The sequence below is a fragment of the Rattus norvegicus genome, chromosome 10, assembly GCF_036323735.1.
Source record: "Rattus norvegicus strain BN/NHsdMcwi chromosome 10, GRCr8, whole genome shotgun sequence".
Lineage (NCBI taxonomy): Eukaryota > Metazoa > Chordata > Mammalia > Rodentia > Muridae > Rattus > Rattus norvegicus.
In genome coordinates, this window is record NC_086028.1 from 46,301,064 (window position 1) to 46,322,460 (window position 21,397).

Here is a 21,397-nt window from a genome sequence, read left to right on the forward strand (position 1 = left end):
TGGAGAGCGGACAGTGGATAGGAACCAGGCCTAGGAGTTGGGCAGGGAAGATCTAGAATTATCCAAGCCCTGTCATAACACAACCGGACTAAGCCCCCACTGCTAAGCTAACGGGACAGGTCGCTCACCTGTACTCCCTGGACTAAGGCGCAGGCGCAGGCGCAGGTCAACAGGGCGGCTTATTTACATCCCCAGGTCGAAGGGGGAAAACCCAGGAAGTGTGGCCTAGGCCTAACAAAATCTCAGGCTAATAATAAACGCCCTGAGTAATGAGTGGTGTGGGCCAGGGCAGGCAGGAGGCTGGCGCTGTTGGCACAGGAGCGTGGTGAGTAGCCAGCCGTGGTGGGTGAGGGCCAAGAGGGTGCTCCGGGGGCTGGGGATCCAGCAGTGCCACCGCAGGCACAAGATAAGGCTACTCAGGTTTCGGACAGCCTCAGTCCTGCACACCGGAGAAGCCTCCAGGGGTCAGGTCTTGCCTTCCAGGGGGAGTGGGGTCAGGCAAACAGGCAAGAACCTTTGTTTTCTATCCATGTGCTCCAGACTTTCTCCTTGTGCCCCCAGATTATTTTGAAGTGAATCTGGTAGATTTTAGATGCCTCGGGAGTCAGCATTTAGAACTCCGCCCTCACTTAGCTGTCGTGAATTTCTAAGAACTCTTAATATCACAAAGCGCCAACGAGCATAGGTGTTGAGCAAGAAGTGCCGACGGTGTGCGTCCTCGGTGGACAGATTCAAATCAGTCCTTCGTGGCCCACAGGAGAAAATGGGTTCTGTATTTCCACCTCTACCTGTTCCAATCTGCCTTCTTGTTTTTCTTGCTGATTTTCGTTGATGAATCAGGGCCGCTTATCCTATAGTGTGCCTGGGGTGATTTAGAGAGTTCCCTCCAAGGCGGAGAGGTTCCTCATCAGGACCCTTGCTCACAGCGGCTCCACCTCTCCCCATACCCAAGCTGGCCTCAGGCAGGCCTTCGCTAGGATTTCCATCTCTGTCCAGCAACCATGTCTGCCAAGGATGCAATTAAGTTTCACAGAGAATGCAGAGTCAGTGATCAGGAGCCACCTTGACCCAAGAGGAAATGTCAGAGGGCCTGGGACCAGGAATTAGGAATCAGGCAGAACGGACCGGATTCCATAGCAGCTTCCTAGTGCTGCCGGGAGAGCTGGGACAGGTGGAGAGATCAAGTTACCATTTGTTCGTAGTTTGTACACTGCCCCTTGATCTCGGAAAAGTCTCTTCTACAAAATGGACCCCAAATCCACAAACCTGCTTTCAACCCTTCAGACTCTCTTGAAGAGTCACAAGCAAAAGTTCTGGGAAGTTAAAACTAAACAATAACAACAAAAGAATCCTTCGACTAATTTTAATATTTCAAATAATTTAAAATTTAAAATAATTATTTAAATATTTATTATATTTGTACTATCGTGAGATAGGCGTACATTCTTTCTGTTCATAGTTTTCTCCCTAACAATAAAAGCTAACAATAAAACCTCTCTGCCTTGGAGGAAACTCTCTAAATTACCCCAGGCACATTATAGGATAAGCAGCCCTGCTTTATCAGCAATAATCACCAAGAAAAATAAGAAGGCAGATGGGGACAGGTAGAGATGGGAATATAGAACCATGGTGGACACGGTTGCTGGACAGAGAGGAAATTAAAAATAGAAAAGTGCTGGCCAGGTGTAGTGGTGCACACCTTTAATTCTAGCACTTGTGAGGCAGAGGCAAGCAGATCCCTGGGAGTTTGAGACCAGCTTGGTTTACATAATGAGTTTTAGAAAAGCCAGGGCTACATAGTGAGAGCCTGCTTCAAAAACATCATGATGATGATGATGATGATGATGATGATGATGATGGTGGTGGTGGTGGTGGTGGTGATGGTGATGGTGATGATGGTGATGGTGATGGTGATGGTGATGGTGATAATGATAATGAGATGATGGTGATGATGACGATGATGATGATGATCCATTAAAATGAAAGTAACCACCTTAATATATTTCACATAACAATTATATTTTACTCAAATAGAAAAATGCTTTATTTAAAAAAAGAAAAAGCCAGAAGTATTTGGATTCATAGCAAAAAGCTGTGGTTTGGGCCTTGTGTTCTTAAAACTGTCTTGAGTGTTTGGTTCTACAGCAGTACAGGCCAGCTCGCTCACACCGGTACCTGACTGGTACCGAAAACTGAGCCTTTCCTTCCTCTTTCAAGGTATTTACAGTAGGAGCCAAACGTGTCCTGTGTCCAGATTTATTTTTGCTTTTTGTTTCCTTGGCTTGGTTCTTCAAGAAGACAAGGTTTCTCTGTGTAGCCGTGGCTGTTCTGAAACTCTCTGTAGACAGACCAGCCTTGAAATCAGAGCTCCTCCTGCCTCTGCCTCCCAAGTGCTGGGATGAAAGGCGTGGGCCACCCTCGCCTCCCAGCCTGTGTCCAGTTTTTAAAAGGTGCACGAATTCAAAGTTGCCTTCCTCGGTGCCTGGACTAAGGGGTAAGGAATCCATCAGTCTGGGGCTTGGAAGAGAAGCGCCAGTTGATGAGCTCCTGCTTTGCACAGGATAAGAAGTGACCTTACAGTCAGTCCTGCTAAGGAGCCTGAGCACCACCTTGCAGACACGACAGGTCTTCCTGTGTGGGGCGAGCTGCTGTCTTGACTTTTAAAAAGCGGGTTACAAACTAATCTACCTTATCAGTCTTCCATGAAGCAGAGCCTGCTGTCTAGCCAAGCATGTCAGGGGCCTCTAGAAATTGTAGGACCCGCCGACTCTTGGGTTTCAGGGTACGCGGAAACCTCTGTGTTCATCTGAGCCCAGTGCGCCTGTCTAGGCTACAAGAGGAATTTCCTGCCATCCACCAAAGGAGCTGCCTCAGTTGCTGTCACCCTCGGGGGTCTCCTGCCCCTCCTAGGGGCTGGGCAGTGCTTCTGGCCTTTTCATGGATCTAGCTGGTGGGTAAGAAAGAAGGGTAGACACAGCTTCTTCCGGTCAGTCTCGAGGTCTGACGCAAGTGGCTGTGGTGGGTCATGGAGCCTCTCTCCAGTTGGCCTGCCTATCTCACTCACTCCAATTTATAAAGGATTTCCGTTTTTAGTATCAACACAATTTTGTAGCTTTCCCCACAACCTAATTTTAGGATGTTTCTAATATCAGAAGAAACCTTATTAATCTTTCTCTCTCCTGCCTCCAGCCGCAGACTACAGCTCTCCTATCTCTAGAGGTTTGAGGGTCTTGGATACTTTGTATCATCAGCCTCAATCTCTGTGTGTGCTGTGATTCTGTGTTCCCTGTTTCTTCACGTGTTCTCACAGGTTACCTATGCTGTAGCGTGGCCAGTACTGCATGTTCACAACTAAGTGATATCGCATTTTAGGGACAGACTGTACTGTGTTTATCTTTTGAGCAGTATGCTTTCATTCTTTTGGCTAGACAGCTACCTAGGTGTGGAACGACCGGCTGCCACAGTGACTTGGTTGAATTTTTAAATAATGGTCACTTGACAAAGTGGTCACAACATTGCCTAATCCCATTTGATGCACAGAGTCCTCACTGTCTGTCCCTATCCCCTGTCTAAGCACTGTAGCAGTCCCAGCAGGGGATGGTTTGAGTTTCTTTGCCCAGTGCTGAGCTGGGCACCTTTCTCTGTGCCTGTTGTTCATCCATGCATAATTTTGGAGAAATGTCTATTCAACTCTTTAGCACAATTTTTAGTTTTAAAGACTTTTAAGTCTCTGATCATTTTATTTTATTTTATTTTTATTTATTTGTTTTCTTATTTATTGTTTTTTTGTTTTGTTTTGGTTTGGTTTTTGAGACAGGGTTTCTCTGTGTAACAGTTTTGCCTATCCTGGAACTCCCTTTGTAGATCAGGCTGACCTCGAACTCAGAGAGTTGCACCTGCCTCTGCATCTGAGTGCTGGGATTAACGGGATGCTCACCACGTCCAGCTGGCTCTTTAGATTATTTTTTAAAAATGGTAGCATAGGGGGCTGGGGATTTAGCTCAGTGGTAGAGCGCTTACCTAGGAAGTGCAAGGCCCTGGGTTCGGTCCCCAGCTCCGAAAAAAAGAACCAAAAAAAAAAAAAAAAATGGTAGCATAGAAAGACTTAACACGTGTCCTTTGCACGTGTCTATCCAGCATTCCCTTCAACACTGATATCACATCTTAAATGTATGGTGCCCTGATTTAAATGATATCCGCTATTCATTGAAAAGACTGGTTTTACCCTGCTGAATGCTCCTGGTGTGCCTGTAAGGAAACCATCTGCTCTGGTCGGACCCCTGCCTATGCTGGCACCACACTGCAGACTGCGGCAGCTCTGACTGTTTCAGAACCAGGAAGTGTGAGTCCCCAGCTTCACCCTTCTTTTAAAGATTATTCACGGCTGGGGATTTAGCTCAGTGGTAGAGCCCTTACCTAGGAAGCACAAGGCCCTGGGTTCGGTCCCCAGCTCCGAAAAAAAAAAAAAAAGATTATTCACAGTTCCTTGCAATAAATTCCACTGGAATTTTTAGGATAGCCTTTCCGATTTACGTTTTTTTAAAAAAGTCAATAAGATTCTGTTATAAATTGTATGACTGCTAGATTGCGTTGGGCCATATTGACTTCTTAAGTCTTCTAGTCTATGAGCACAGGGTATCTTTTGACTTATTTAGGTAATTTCTTTCCACAATATCCTATAGGTTTTTTGGCATACACTTCTTTCACTTCATTGGCTAACTTGACTAAGTATTTTATTTCTTTTTATGTCACTATAAATTAAATTGTTTCTTAATTTTCTTAAGGATTGTTCTTTGTAAGTCTATGAGAATTCAATGGCTTTTGGTTGCTATTTTTTTTTACCCTCCCCTGGTTGCTAATATTTTTATGAGCTCTAATAGTTTTGTGGTCCTTTTTAGTATACGATCATGTCATCTGTGGGCAGAGGTGGACTTAACATTCTTCATTCCTGTTTGGATCTATCTATCTATCTATCTATCTATCTATCTATCTATCTACCTATCTATCTATCAATCATCTAGCTATGTATCTATCTATATCTATCTACTTATCTATCAATCACCATCTATCACTATCTATCTATTACCATCACCATTTATCTATTAATCATCTTTGTATCTATCAATAATCTATTTATGTATCTGTGTATCTATCATCTATCACCATCTATCTGTCTGTCTGTCTGTCTATCACCATCTAACTATGCATCTATGTATCTATTTATCACTATCTATCTATCTATCTATCTATCTATCTATCTATCTATCACTATGATCATTATCATTATCATTTTGCCTAAGTGCCAGGTTTGGGCCAGACACTCACTGTGATTTCATGTGTGTGCAGCAACCATGTTCCCAGAGGATGTTCACAAGATACCAATACACAGTTTCTCAGAGAACTGGGTGAGGCACTGACCAGAGGCCATTTGCCCCAAAAGGAAATGCCACAGGACCTGGGACTGGCAGCCAGAAGTTTCGTGTTGGTTTGTTTTACCATGAAAAGGTGTTGAATTTGGTCAAATGGCTTTTCTCTGTCCATTGGGATGGCTGTAGTTTCCTTCTTCTTTTTTTTTTTTTTTTTTTTGGTTCTTTTTTTCGGAGCTGGGGACCGAACCCAGGGCCTTGCGCTTCCTAGGTAAGCGCTCTACCACTGAGCTAAATCCCCAGCCCCTGTAGTTTCCTTCTTAAGCCTTTCAATGATGTTCACAGAAGCCATGGCTCTTTGTAGAACTGAATCCTTGTAGCAGCCTAGGAACAATCCTCCTTTGATCATGGGGAGTAACACGCTGTGAGGTTCATATGCTGACATTTTGTTGAGGAGCTTGTCCCTGTATTCATAAGGCTTGCTGTTCTGTGATTTTATTTCTTTTAATGTCTCTTTGGGACTTTGACATAAGATCTATTTTGTCTGACAGTAGTTGTAAATTTGCATCTGCTCTCTGGGCACGATTTGCATTTTTTCCCTTTGTTTTTGCTTTTCAAGACAGGGTTTCTCTGTGTAGCCCTGGATGTCCTGCAACTTGCTCTGTAGCCCAGGCTATCCTTGAGCTCACAAAGATCTGCCGCCTCTGCCTCCTGAGTACTGGGGTTAAAGGCCTGGGCTGTCATGGCCTGGCAATGCATGAAATATCTTGCTCCACAATTTTGTTTTTAAAATAAAATCTTCTGTGTCCTTTGATCTGTGTTGGGGTTGAGGTGTGGCGAAGAGGTGGAAACTGTCTAGCAGGCTGCAGTCCCTGGGCTCCACCTGTAACACCACAAACAAAAACAAACCTCCTATAAATAGCGTAGAGATTAATCCTGTGGTTTTGTTGTCTATCTGCCCATTTCTTCCTTTAAACAGAGAGTTCAGAGCATTTATATTTAATATCTTTCTGATAAAGGTTTATTTCTGCTGTTTATGTATTGCTCCTATTGTATTTATTGTGTGCATGAATGCATGTGTGTGTCGGGCTAGGGTGCCATGGCAGGTGAGTGGAGGTCAGAAGACAACGTGATTTTCTCCTTTTACTGTATGGGTTCAGGAGACTAAAGTCAGGTCAGCAGGGTGGGTAGCACCTGAACCTACAGGGTCAGGCCACTGCCTCCGCCCTCTTTTCTGCAGTTTTTTAAATTTATTTTTCTTAGTGATTATCTTAAAACTTAAATTAACAACTTGATTTTGTAATATCTTAATTTGAATATCTACTTAGTTTCATTAATTTGCAAAACACAGTTCCTAAAATCTCTGCCCTTTTGTTTTTATGTTGATTATGAAAATGTTGCTACATGTTTTCTCTTTAACCATGAATGGCGGCTAACATAGGTTTTTTAATAATTGTTTTGTGAAGTGTTTGTTAAATTATGTGGTGAAATAGTTTCAATTCAAAACAAGAACACAATAATTCCAGTTTATCTTGGCTGGTCTGGTGGTAGAGGTTCATGAACCCAGGTACCCAAGAAGCTGAGGCAGGAAGATCGCAAGTTCAAGACGCTACCTTGCTGGAGAGGGGGTTCAAGGTCAGCCTTGGCCAGCTTAACAAGGCCTTGACTCAAAATACAACAAAGAAAAGAGCTGGGGATAGCGCTCACTGGGAAGGTGCTTGTCTGGCATCTGCAAAGCTCTAGGTTCAATACCCAGTACCACATGCACCCAAGTGCACACACAGGGCATGTATATATAAACACATACACATATGTACACACATGCACATACACACACACACACATATATATATACATATGCACAGACATACACAAATGTACATACATATACACATATACATACCCACATACACATGTACACATTGACTGATTAAATACCCAGATATGGTGGATGGTGCATGCCTTTAATCCCAGCACTCAGGAGGTAGAGACCTTGAGTCCTACAGAGAGAGTTCCAGGCCAGCTACATAACGAGACCTCGTCTCAAGAAATAAAATAAAACAGAGGCTGGAGATATGGCTCAGCAGTTAAGAACACTAGCTGCTCTTCCGGAAGACCTGGGTTCAATTTCCAGAACTCACATGGCAACTGACAACTTTGGGTAACTACAGTTTCAGGGGCCTCCACAGACACCAAGCCTGTTGTGGTATATAGACATGCACGCAGGCAAAATGAAACAAAATAGAACCCAATGTTCTCTGTGCAGGGACCTTTACTAGTGTTTCTCCTCCTTTCTGGGCTCTGACTAGTGACATCCATTTCCGCGCAAAGGACTCTTGGTAGCCTTTGTACCAGCAATACGCCCCTCAGTTTTGTCCTTTGGAAATGTCTTAGTTTCTCCTTCATTATTGACAGGCAGTTTTGCCCAGGACATAACTTGTGGCTGACAGCTTTCTTCTAGGTCTTTAGATCTGTCACCCATTCTTTCTCTCTCCAGAAGGTCCCTTGCTCATAACAAGTTGTCTTCCTCTTCCTCCTCTTCCTTCTCCCTCTTCTTCTTTTACTTCTTCTCTTTATAATGACACACACTCTCTCTCTGTGCGTGCGCATGCACGCACGTGTGTGTGTGTGTGTGTGTGTGTGTGTGTGTGTGTAAGAAAGGCAGAGAGGCAGGGGTGTGTGTGTGGGGCCATGTACCATAGCAGGCATGTGGAGGTCAGAGGACAATTTGGCAGATTCAGTTCTTTTCTTTAACCTCCATGGGGATCCCAGGAATCAACTGAGGCTGTCAGGGCCTTTCCTGCTGGCCCACCTCCCCAGCCCACAAGCTGTTTTTGTCTTGCTACCTTAGCAATTTTCTTTACCCTCGTGTTCTATAATTTTACTGTAATGGATTGTGGCACAAGTTTGAGGGTTTTTCCTTCCTTTCTTCCTCTCTCCCTCCTTCATTCTATCTCCTTTCTCTCCCCTCCTTTCACCTCCTCCTTTTCTTGCCTTCCCTTGTTTTCTCTCTCTTTATACTAGAGCTCAATGCTGGGATCTCAGAGATATTAAGCAAATGCACTAGCACTGAGCTGTATATTTAATGTATATTTTTAAATGTATATTTATTTTATTTACTACTTCCAGTTTTGAGGTAGTCTTGCTAATTTGGGTAGCCTGCCCCAACCTCCCAGATGGCTGGAGTCACAGGCCTGAGGCACCAGGCCTGGCAATATTTGAGGTTTTCCTGCTTGGAACTTGTTGAATTTCTCACTCGTGTGTTCCTATCTTTCTCCCGATCTAGGAAGCATTGGGTCTTTGTTTCTTTTTAAAAATTTAAATCAATGCCTAACAGTTGAACACATTTATGGTGCAGTGACTTTTCAACATGTGTCTACATCGTGTGACAATGAATCCAGGGTGATCAGCTTATCCACCACCATGTGTGTGTGGTTGAGAGCTAAGAGCCGCTCTTCCAGTGATTTTAAGATGGACGTTATCGTTAGCCGTAGTTTCCTTGCTGGGCCGCAGAGTATAAGCACTAGAGCATAAGCACATTCTCCCGTCTTATGGCTTCACTCCGTCCACCCGTTCTTTCTCAGCTGCGGCAGCTGCTGCTCTCTCTGCCGCTGTAAGTTGGCATTACTGATCGCACAGAATGAGATCATATAACTCCTGCTGTTCTGCCTTTGGCTAATTTTGATTAAAGTAATGTCTTCTGAATCTACTTATGTTGCTCAAACAAAACAGAACTCCATCCTTTGGCCGAGTAATATGCCATCATATAGATATCACATTTGCCTTATATATTCATTCACTGTCGGTCACTTAGGTTAATTCCAAATCTTGGTGGTTAGGATGAGCTGTAATAATCATGGCAGTGAAGCAGATCACACGCCGTCCTAATCTTCTACTTTCATTACTTTTGGATAAATACCTGTTCCAGTTACACCTGAACAAGGCAGATTGTAAAAGTGTTTAATTTGGAGGCTCACGGTCCCAAACAGTTTGAGTTTATGGTCATCATGGTGGGGAACATGGCAGCAGGTAGGCAGGCAGGCAGGCAGGCACAGTACAGGAGCAGAACCTTTTTATCCACATGTACTAGGCAGAGAGAGACGGAGAGAAACACTAGGAATGGTGTGGGGCCACAGGGGCACACCTCCTCCAACAAGACCACACCTCCTAATCCTTCCCAAACAGTTCCACCAACTGGGGACCAGGTAGTCAAATATGTGAGCCTGTGGGGGCCATTCTCATCCAAACCACCACAGCACCCACTGATGGGAATGCTGGCCTACTTTTACTTCAGAATTGTTGCAGCGGCAATGTGTGAACATTTTTTTGCTCTATAGCCTGGCTATTAATAACAGCCATTCTAACCAGAGTTGGGGAGCCAGTTGTGGCTTTCTGATGAGCCATGGCTGTCGAGCCAGGATATCTTCTCCGATGCCTGTGAGTGATTTCTGTGTCTTCTTTTGAGAATTGTCTGCTAGAATCTTCTGCATATTTTCAATAGGACTGAGGGGTTTTATTGTTGTGCTCTTTTGCTTTTTTGTTTGTTGTTTTGTTTTAATAGTGAGACACTTCAGTTCACAGCAGTCTGGATATTAGCTCTTGTTGGCCCCCGTTGCTCCGGTTTTATAACCAGGGGTTATGGGGGCTGTCTGCAGGGATTGTGTGCAGATTCTTGGTACTTTAATCAACAATGAAACAAAAGCTCATGCAGATGACAAAGTAGCAAAGAAAATGTTACAAAAAGGCAATAGAAATAATCAGAGGACACAGCAAAGGAGCAGCGGCCACCAGAGTGAAGAAGGTATTCAAGTCCTGTTAACATTTGGGTCTTTCCTGAGGTTCAAGAAAAGTAGAATTTAGGTCCCTGTTTTGATTGGTAGGCTAGGTCATACAGCCATTTTTTTTTCTATTGCACATGTCTTTTCCCATAAGGCATCTGATTTTAATCATATACATGCCTGATCATGCATATGCATAAGCTGGTAAATAGTGAATTCTCCCTAAAAGTTCCTGGCCTGAGGACACAGTTTTCTCTTACCACATAGACACCCCCAAACCAGTTCAAGTTGGGTTGGCCTTTCTATTCTTCCCATTGGTACATTAGCAATATGCTTGAATAAAAACAAATTTGATGGTTGTTAGGGGCAGAACAACTTAACCTCCTTCAGAGAGAGGTGTAGCTCCACACAGATGGGAATCTGAGGTTGGTGGGTGCATTGCTTGAAGAGGGATGGGTGTATAGTACATTCAGGGAAGGGAGCTGGGCTGTCAGGAGCCGGGCTTGCATAACTAGAACAAGGCATGATTTATGCTGCTAAACTATCCCTGTATGCCTACCTCAGTGATACCAGCACTGTGACTGAAGGTCTTCTTGCTCCAGTGGTCATAATCCTGGCCACTGTTGGGGAGAATTTCCCACAGAGGGCGCCTTCAGCATCTCCCTACAGTCCATTCCCTCACACCATGTTTGCTGTCCTCTAGCTAGCCGCAGGGTGGAAGGAATAAACCTTACAGACCTGACGTGTTCTGCTTAGGTGCATGCAGGCTGAAGGAAGGGAGTCAGGGTAGACAGATTCTCCTCATTCCCAATGCCAGGAAGGACCTGGTGCTGCCCCTGGGCCTGCCAGCTTCCAGAGTGCTGTTGTTGCAGCTGCTGTTACTACCCTCTGCTCCTGAGGACTACTGCTGGGGCCGTGTGCTGCCTGTCTGACAGAAAACACAGGTTCTATTCAGTTTGCTCTCAATGAAGAGCAAACAAACACCTTGAAAAGCACTTCAGGAGAAGCCGTAGCCACAGAAAACAGAGTCAGACTGAAGGCATCCCAGCAGCAAAATGAACTGTTACAAGGTAGCCCTGTGGAGATTTGGATCTGTAACATGCCAGACAGGGTCATCAGAACATTTATTTTCCTGATGGGAGGTAACCCCAGGGAGTCACTAGGTACAGGAAGTGAGCTCAGTCTTGGTGTGGGCTGTAACAGTGTTTTCTTCACTGGTAAAAGACACAGGCTTTATACAAAGCATTGCTGAATGTTTCATGTATCCGTGAACAAGAAAGGGGAAGAGTTCTGCACTGAGGGCCTGCTGAAGGCTCGGCACTGGCCAGGTCTGCTTTTGAAATGTTGGGTTTTTTGTTTTGGTTTGTTTGTTTGTTTATTTGTTTGTTGGGTGGACACCTGCTAAGTACTGAGGACCCAGCACTGGACAGAAAGTTATGACCAGGCCTTGCCAAATGATGCTTGTGGTGTGTCTTAGGGTTTTACTGCTGTGAAGAAACACCATGACCAAGGCAAGTCTTACAAAGGACAGCATTTAGTTGGGGCTGGCTTACAGGTTCAGAGGTTCAGTCTATTATCATCAAGGTGGGAACGTGGCAGCGTCTAGGCAGGCATGGTGCAGGCAGAGCTGAGAGTTCTACATCTTCATCTGAAGGCTGCTAGTGGAAGACTAGCTTCCAGTCAGCTAGGATCAGGGTGTTAAAGCCTGTGCCCACAGCGACACACCTCCTACTAGTGCCACTCCCTGGGCAAGCCTAAATAAACAATGATGGGAAACAGCTACAGTCATGAATGCCAAGGCCACAGGGAGGAGCAAGGGTTCTGTGTACAGAAGGGACGCCTGGGCATGGGGGACAGTAGGGTCCTTTCCAAGTCCCTGTTTGATGCCATGAAAAGAGGAGGGTCACATGGGGCAAGAAGATTGAAGAGATGAAGGAGCCTTGGCATAATACTGGGCCAGGGAGGAATGGCTCTGTGGTTAAGAGCCCTTGCTGCTTTTACAGAGGATTCAACTTTCAAGCACAAAGCAGCATATAATTACTTAACTCCAGTTCTAGCAGCCCCAACACCCTCTCCTGGCCTCCACAGACACCAGGCGCGCGTGCGCGCGCGCGCGCACACGCACACACACACACACTTTATTCACTCTGAATGAAGGCCTCCACACAGACTGTTAGGCAGACAATGGTAGATACTAAGGCACACGCCTACACACATGCAGATCAGCACATAGACTTCATAGGCATATAGGTCTAGAGGCAGACAAACCTAGAGAAGCTGACAAAGGTCAAGGCTAAAGCCCTTCCCTCTAACCTCAAGGCCATGTTTATACAGAGTCACACAAAAATGTCATTCTGTCAAGGACAGCTAGAGAAGAAATGATATCACTGTAGGCTTTTGGGTTCCCCAAACATCTAGTGTTAGCCATTTTGTGCTGACTTGTAACCCTCTGCTATCTCACATCAGCTGCCTCGGTCCAGGCTGGATACCTATATTAGAGTGCCAGGCTGTCTAGACACAAATCAATCTTTACAGCCCCGTTTCCCTCCATCCTCCATGGGTAATGGGATTCAGTCAGATGCCAAGGGTGTGGGAGAAGAAGGCCGAGACCCTGGGGAGGAGACCTGGTACACATGGAGGACAAGGTGGGGACAGACAGGGTGCAGAACATTAGGGAGGAATTATAAGAGATGGAGATTTACAAATGGAAAACCGAGGCTTAAAGAGTGAAGAAGCCACCCCGACCTCAGCTGTGGTTGGACGCCAGCTCTGCCTGCTGAGACAGAGAACGTCTCCGAATGGGGCAGGAGAGCATTTGCCCATCTGCTGTCCCAAAACTGTATCTCTCCTTCCACAGGATTGGCGGCCAGGAGTGGCTATGGCACTCTGCCCCAAAAAGCAGTACTGGGACTCCTTGAAGAGAACCTGTGTCTCCTGCGTGTTAACCTGCAGCCAGAGGAGCCAGCGCACCTGTACAGACTTCTGCAGTGAGTTCTGTCGTCTAAGGCCAGGGGACAGCTGAGCTATTCCCCCCATCCCCCAGAATCCCCCTGGCCTTTCTGAAGCCAGGTGAAGGGATGACAGATGCCAGGGGTCTCGTTCCCTCAGCCTTTCAGCCGTTTGTACATTGTTCTTTCCTGCCTTCCGATTGCCTGCTCTCCTGCCCGCAGTGCCTCTCACCACTGTCTCATCCTTAACATTTATTTATTTTTTTATTAATTCAATACATAAATATAATGTTTCTAGATCTCTCTTTCCCTCCCTTCCTCCCTCCCTCTCCCCACTTTTAGACAGGTTTTACTATGTGACTCAGGCTAGCTTTGAACTTGAGATTCTCTAGCATCAGCATCCTGAGGACTGGGATTACAGGCATGTACCAGATCCCCCAACTCTCTTGATGCACCCCGAAGGACACAGGAGAGTGCAGCCCACCCGCATGCATGTCTTTAGAAATTGCCCAAATTCTGCCTTTTCATTTCCAATCCAGTTTTCTTCACTCGTGTATTTTCAAACATTTATTGATTCTTTCTCAGTTTTAAAATGCATTTTATGTATGCTCATGCATGTGTGTGCACATTTTGTGTGTGTGTGTGTGTGTGTGTGTGTGTGTGTGTGTGTGTGTGTGTCTGAGTCAGAAGATATTTTCGGTAGTCACTTCTGTCCTTCCAGTTTTCGGTCCAGGGGACCAAACTTGGGGGGCTATTAGTCTTGGTAGCAAATAAATACCTTTACCCACTGAGCCATCTCTTCTGCCCTTGTACATTTTAAATATTTAGGACTCCATTAGTTTTAAAGGAGGAAGTTTGTAGTTTGGGGGATGGGTCTCAATCCATAGCCACATGGCTCTCTATTGTAGCATGTCCTGAAGGTAGCTGATTGGAACTGAGTGGGTAGCGCCTCCCTTCCCCAGTGGACTTCCTCTGGGTCGGACTATGTCCTTGCAGCCTTTCTGGCTGTGGAACTGTGAGTGTATTAATCACCCAGGAGACTAGCTTCCCATGCACTAGTCACCAGCTGGGACCCTTGGGGACAGCTTCTGCTCAGCACTGCTCAGCACTGCTACTGTGGTTCTAACACATCATCATGGCCTTTCCCAGCACTCTCCCCAACTCTCCAAGGAAGGTTCTGGCTTTTCCTCTTCTATTCCTTCCACTAACTTGAAGGATGTTTCTCCTTCAGGAGATTTGAAAACACAAACAAACATTTTATATGACAACATAGCAATCTAGGTATTAATTTAAAAGATATGTAGAGGGGGCTAGACAGACAGCTGAGTGGTTAAGAGCATCCTCTCATTTTGCAGAGGATCCAGTTCTGTTCCTAACAACTGCATGGTGGCTCCCAACCATCCCTAACTCCCGGTCAGATCCGTGCCATCATCTGAACTCCACAGGCACCAGACATGGATGTGGTGTACATACATGCAGGCAGGCAAAGCACTTGTGCACATAAAATAAAAGAAATAAACCCTTAAAATATAATATAATATATAGAAAATGACCACATTTGAAAATGAGGAAGTATGAAGAATTTATGGGTCAAAGAAGAAACAAAACAACAACACCATCCTTAGAAACATCTTGAACTAGGTAGAGGGAGATAAATATCTATAGATAGGTATTGATACAGTTATAGATTGATATACTTATAGATATCAGGATGTGATATGCCAGAGGGCACGCAAAGGCCACAACCATTCTGGAACTGATGTCTTCACACTGAACTATAGGGTTGGTTTGCTTTGTTTCTCTGCTTTGACGTTGTGTAGGGTCAGACCCCAAGCTCCTACAAGTCCAGAATGCCCAGCGGCATTTTTCTTTCTGTCCTACAGAATTCATCAACTGCAGAAAAGAGCAAGGCAAGTACTATGACCATCTCCTGGGGACCTGTGTCAGCTGTGACTCCACCTGCACACAGCACCCTCAGCAGTGTGCACAGTTCTGTGAGAAAAGGCCCAGAAGCCAGGTGAACCTCCAGTCCGAGCTCAGGAGACCAGAGACCCGGGAGGTGGAAGCCAGGCCGGATAACTTAGGAAGGTACCAGGGGTCAGAGCACAGTCCAGGTGAGTGACCCCAGGTCAGTGCCTAAGGCATCTGAAGGCCAGGGTGGGTGGGAAGCTGGGCACTGGGCCGCAATAATGAGTGTCTTTAGTTGAAGAGGCTTAGACTCTAGGCAAATACACAGAAGCCAGGGTAGAAAAATTGTTCAGACGAAATTTTCAGAAGTCTATGGGACAGTTTATCACATCCATATGGTGTATACTGCTCAAATCTGTCACCTCAAACGCTTAACCATTTCTTTGTAGCGAAAACATTAAAAAATCTGTTTAAAATTCCCCCTTAATGTTCTGCAGTGCTGGGACTGGACCCATAAATTCTCCTGGTGTTAGTCAAGAGGTCGCCTGATGAGCCACGCACACATTCCTTTAGCTTTCGTGGTCATGGCCTAGCCAGCCTCACAGGGCTGCCCCTTTTCTCATAGCCTCTATGAGCGTCTTATTCTAAAGGGATAAAACAGGGCCCAGCCCAGATTAGAGTTGAAGAGAATGATTCCACAGGGCTCCGTGTGGTGGCAAATTTTGTGGTACATGTAAGAATCAAACAATCAGAGGGAAATGAAAAAGAAAGGGGGGGGGAGAGAGCGAGGGGGGAGGAGGAGGGGGAGAGGGAAGAAGAAGAGGAGGAGGAAGGGGAGGAGGAGGAAGAGGAGGAGGAAGAGGAGGAGGAAGAGGAGGAGGAAGAGGAGGAGGAAGAGGAGGAAGAGAAAACAAAACAAAACTCAGACCAGTCTCCACAGTAAAAGCTGACATCTATTGGTCTGAGAGACAGGGCCCCAAGACCAGAGCACAGCATTTGAACTTGTAGAGCAATGCAAATTACATGTTTTGGGGACTGGTACAGCTAAGAATAGAGAAGGAGGAGGGGAGGGTCTTGTCAGGGGCAGAATGAGGAAGCAAGCTGCTTTTCTCTGTGAACTGATTCTCGGAACGGCAGGATGGAAGCTAGGTCAGTTGCTTTCCTCTGACCTTCCAGTGATGTAGCTGCTTTCTGGGAATTCCATGGGTGGCAGATTTCTTGGGACCTTGGGCTTGTTTTAGGGCATTGGTTTTGTGTAGGGGGTGGATTTCCTTTCATCCAAGACCCTTTACATATACGGGAAGGGGGTGCCATTTCCTATCTGGCTACTTTCTGCCGGGAGTGAGGGAGACAAGGTTTTGGGGGTTCTCAAGTCTGGAGTGATTCTAGAAGAAGCATCATTGTCTTTACTTCATTTTGGTGTGACGGACCGGGATAAGGCAATGATATAGCCCAGGAGGAAGCCCTGTAAAGAGTTTAAAAGACAGGGTAAACTGTCCCTGTGAGGTTGATAAAGTGGGGGAGGCAGGATGGGTGGCAACTGGGAGCCCATCTAGAAGAGGCTTGTTGCTGAATTCTCTGTGCCTGGTCTTGAACCAGTTTTTATCTGTGGGTATAGAGGCAGCGGTGTTCCTGGAGGTGAGTCTGAAAGGTGTGCAGCTGTTCTGGAATCGAGGCTCTCCAAGAGCTGCTGAGGCAAAGAGCTTGACTGATGTAAAGAAACCCATTTCCGCTGTTCTCCTTTGTTGTCCTGGAAGAGGAATGGGTCTGGTGGCCTTTTTTTGCTCTTATTGACATAGGTGTAGAGATAGGAATGGGAGCTTCATGGGGAATAAGGAGAATGGTGGAGACAAAAAGTAAGATATAGGTCCAGTCTAGCTACTGGGCAAGCACACAGAGACGTTTGTACTGCAACCCCCAAAGAGTCCTGTCAGAAGAGACAGGGAAGGATGTTTAAAACTGTTATCTGGTGTAGTTTCCCCTTTGCAGGGCACTGTGAGGTCTGACAGACATTGCCACATGGAGGAGTGTCCCAGGAATATGACAGGGAAAGACTGGGAGCTGACTAGGGGGTGATAGACTTATCTTAATTAACTAGTCCATTTTGAGCTACTTAAAAGTTACTGGAGATGAGGAAACATTAGTAAGGAGTATGTATGGTGGGAGGTCCTTCTAGGAGCCCACAGGCTGGGGCAGGGTTAGGTTTGAATGGGGAGGAATGATAAGGATTTGAAAGGATTTCATTAGACTAGGGAAGGCAGGTCCTTCTCCTTGTTCCCAGCAATACTGGGGACCAGAAAAGGATTCAGATGGATTAAAAACGGAAAGACCAGTGAGGTGGGTAGTATCAGGAGGACCGTCTGTAAGGAAGTGGTGCAGAGTCCTGTGGAGCAAAGGTGGTGATGGGGAGTTTGCACTGAGGTTGGAGGTGGACAGGGATGGAGTCTATGAATCGTACTGGGACCTTGGGAAGTTGGCCACTTCTGACGGGTAAGGCACCATGGGCAGATGTTGAAGAGCCAGTTTTAAATGTCTTGTTAAAAAACTAGGATTACAACCCATTTAGGAAATCCCTCCTCACTGTTTCAAGCCCCCCTCCACCCCCAGGAATCTTTATGGGTGAAGTGAGAGGGTGAGGCAAGTCAGACCAGAAGTGCAGCAGGGAATGCTTGATTAATAGTTTGAGACTGATGGAGACACACCCAGAAGAGGGACAGAGAGAAAAACCCTCTACCAAGTACAGCGGGGTCTTGGGAGCCTCGGAAAACACCCAGTCTCTGTTCAAGGCTTGGCTTTTGGTTTTTTAAGACTTTAAAGAGTTTTTCCCTCCTAATTTAGGGTGGCTTGGTTGGTTTTGTTTTGAGACAGGGTTCTTGGGTGTGGACCTGGTTGTCTTGGAACTTGCTGTGTAGACGGACACACCCCAAACTCGCAGAGAACCACCTGCCTCTGCTTTTCAAGAACTGGGATTGAAGGTGTGTGTCATCATGACCAGCAAGGGTGTGTTAGGACAGATTTGAACAAGGCCTGATAGCTGATTGGCTGTCAACTGTTGTATCTTGATCTGGCCTTGAACTCATAGGGCCAGTCCATCAGCAGGGGGTTCCACGGAGAAAAACCCACTAGACCTTTGTTTTAAACCACCAGGCTTTTGTCTCCGAGGAAGAAGCTGGCCATCTTGGAAGTTCACCATCTTTATTACCTATCATGGTCCCTCTCCCTAACTGTCTGCCTACTGGGAAATCTGTCTAACTCCTTGTTCCTCGTTCCCCTTTCTGGGAGATCATCCTAACTGCTTAGGGGGCTTGGAGGCACAGACTGCTTATGAGCTGGCTAAAGATGATGGAATGGGCAGCATTTACAGCCCCCCCCCCCCAGAGGAGGGTCCATCTAAGGGCCCATTGTCACATTGATGGTGGCAAAGGTCCGGAGCATTAGGTGGCTGTGACGGCAGTGTGTATTCTTAGAGCACACGTGTGACAGAGCAGCTGCAACACCCACCAAGTGAGCCTGCTAGTGTATTACACTTCTATCGAGGGTGTGGTTAAAATTCTTGGATAATTTTGCCCTTCTTAGAGGAATCGAACGGGTCCAAGAATACTTGTCAGGTTCTGCCATAAGCATCAGCAAGACTCCTGGTCCTCCTTGTTACCATTGCCACTCTGTGCTGTACACACATGCAAGGGACCATGTTTAACCTCACCGGTCGGCCATTGGGTCTCTGTTACAGCTTCATGGGGGAACGTTAAGAGGTGATGTTAATGAGGAGAGTGCCTCAGCATCACGATTAATGTTAGCTTCGCTTAGTAGCCATACAGCAAGCTGGACTGTGTCCCAGAGCCCTGCAGAAGGATGAGGAATCTGTGCAGTGAGCTGTTTGTTACAGCAGACTCCAGTGTGTGCAAGGAGTGAATGCCAGGAAACTAAGAGAAGTCTCTTAAAGTCAGCATCTAATTGACAATTTAAAAGAGAAGTAGAATCCCACATCAGGTCTTTTTTATTTTTTAATACAATTGTCCAGTAATATCTCATGAGCCGTCTCCTGAATAGTTTCCCCAAACTTACCAATGTGAGGTACAAAGTGTCTAGAACAGTCCAGTCAGTCCATAGAGACAGAGGACAGATAAATGTAATTGGGGGCCAGGTGAGAGAAGATGGGGAGGGCCCATTAATGGGATGGGAAGTTTTTCATTGGAAATAAAAAAAAAGCCTCAAATTGGGGATTGCAAATGCACACCTTGATGAGCATGCTTAAAAACACTCAAAATTCACCGAAGTGGTGAACATGGTGGTTTACAAGTTACATCCAAGTTTTTTTTTTTTTAAACAAAGATATTGACAGCGCTGCCCTGCCCCCATCACCCTCCATCCCATTCCATCAGCAAACAGGAGAATTGTGAAACGTACAGTGCAAAAGGCACTGATGCCCAGAACAGGCTGGGCCTTTGTAGAACTGTTGTGCTTTCTCAGTAAGAAAACACTCGTAAGAAGTTCCTAAAGGAAAAGCTCCTGAGTGAGCTTTTCCTCATGTGACTAGTTCTGGCTAATGCACACCAAGGAACTGACCCTGGACAGAAATTCCCCTCAGCTTCTACAGGTTCAGGCCCTAAGTTATACTTTGAACAATAATACATTTTTTTTTTTTACAGAGCCAGAAGTTCCATGATTTGGTTGTTTGGACAAGTGGGGAAATTTACAGTGTAAAACGCTGTCACCAATTTCCAGAGAAAGAGCTGGGCTGCTTTCCCCCGGCAGCTGTAACTGGGGTCTTCCTGCTGGGTGCTCTTCCTGAGAAGAGGGATCAGCTAGCGCTGCCAGCTGGGGTTGTCCTCTCTAGCTACTTTACTTTTGTGTCACAGTGTTTTCTGAGAAAGTTTATTGATAAATCCTTTATAAGTTTATTGCTTCCATTTCCTCCTTCAAGGGAGCAACCCCTCACTTCACTAGGACCAAGTGTGCCTTAGTGCCTGCATTGCAAGACCCATAAGACAGTTTGGGAGGAGAAATGTGAGGAGCAGAGAGCTTTGGACTGAGACAAGGTCTGAGTCTTTCATCAAAGCCCGAGGTTCCAGTCTCAAGCTGTAAAGTGAACTAATGGCCCCACTTCCCAGGGCCATTCTGCTTCATGCCTCGGTCATCTCCCCGGTTCTGATTTCAGTCTGAGCTCTCCTAGGAGACCTGATGCTTGATTGAGTCATCCTCTCGGGACTACCATTCTTGCAAACAAGCATGCATGCATTCATCCCTGGGTTTGACCGCCTCCAAAGCATGTGGAGAAAACAGAATGAGCCAGTCCCAGAGGTGTCCAGCTTTTAGGTCTTAAAAAAAGGTGCCATCAGTTTGGGGTTAAAGGGGCCAATTCCTCAGGACTCAGCATAGCAGTGTCTTGGACCAGAAAAGGAATCCCACATCCTCACCAGTGAGGCAGGCTTGGGGATGACTGTGTGCATTGCTTGGGCCTAATGAGGTAAAAAGAAAGCCTAAGGAAGGGAGGGCACTTAATCCTGAAATGGAGCAGGGTAGCTACAGGCCTAAATAGGGCACCTTTTGAGAAGGGGGCGCTGGGGAGTAGGTGCTCTTCTTGAACTCCCTGTTCTTGCCCTGCAAACACCCACAGGATTGAGGATGAACAGTGACCAGCTGACTCTCTACTGCACCCTGGGGGTCTGCCTCTGCGCCATCTTCTGTTGTTTCTTGGTGGCCTTGGCCTCCTTCCTCAGGCGTAGAGGAGAGCCACTTCCCAGCCAGCCTGCCGGGCAGCGTGGGTCACAAGCAAACTCTCCCCACGGTAAGTACAGGCTTCCTTCCCTGACAATCACCAGCAGTCCTTTCCCCGCCGCTATCCACCACTACCCCTGCATCCAGGCCGGACACACTCTGAGCCCATAGGACCTGGCTGGGGCGCATCCTGAAGCACCTTAGTGAAATCAGGTTCAAGCTGTAGGGCCAGAAGAAAGAGTGGGTGTCAGGTTCTTGCCTCGGCCTTGGTAGGAGATCCCAGGGGTGGGGGGCTGGATGGTTTTGGGGTGCAGGAAGAAGTGAGTCTGGCCTTGAAAACCTGTTCAGGGGCGCTCAGAAGGTCGAGTCCTGAGGGGGCTCCGGGACTAGGCAGCATGGTACAGTCCTCTGTGCCCACAATGCCCTCCTTTGTCCCTACAGGGCCCATGACAGAGGCTCGCAATGAGGTGGCCATGCCACCCCAGCCTGTCGAAACGTGTAGCTTTTGCTTCCCGGAGCGCAGTTCGCCCACTCAGGAGAGTGCACCACGCTCACTCGGGATTCACGGCTTTGCGGGCACTGCCGCCCCGCAGCCCTGTATGCGCGCATCTGTCAGCGGCCTGGCTGTTGTACGCACGCCCACCGGGGACGAGCGTCCAGGAGCTTGACAGCCAGAAAA

General features: G+C 46.5%; 1 protein-coding gene across 1 annotated transcript; it reads left to right on the forward strand.

The window, feature by feature from the left end:
• Positions 1 to 272: 272 nt before the first annotated feature.
• Positions 273 to 21,397, forward strand: Tnfrsf13b (TNF receptor superfamily member 13B). Its single transcript, NM_001305991.1, has 5 exons — positions 273 to 325; positions 13,002 to 13,131; positions 14,976 to 15,206; positions 20,618 to 20,788; positions 21,160 to 21,397. Exons 2-5 carry the CDS (start codon positions 13,023 to 13,025, stop codon positions 21,384 to 21,386), a joined length of 738 nt encoding a protein of 245 aa, NP_001292920.1. The 5' UTR covers positions 273 to 325; positions 13,002 to 13,022; the 3' UTR covers positions 21,387 to 21,397.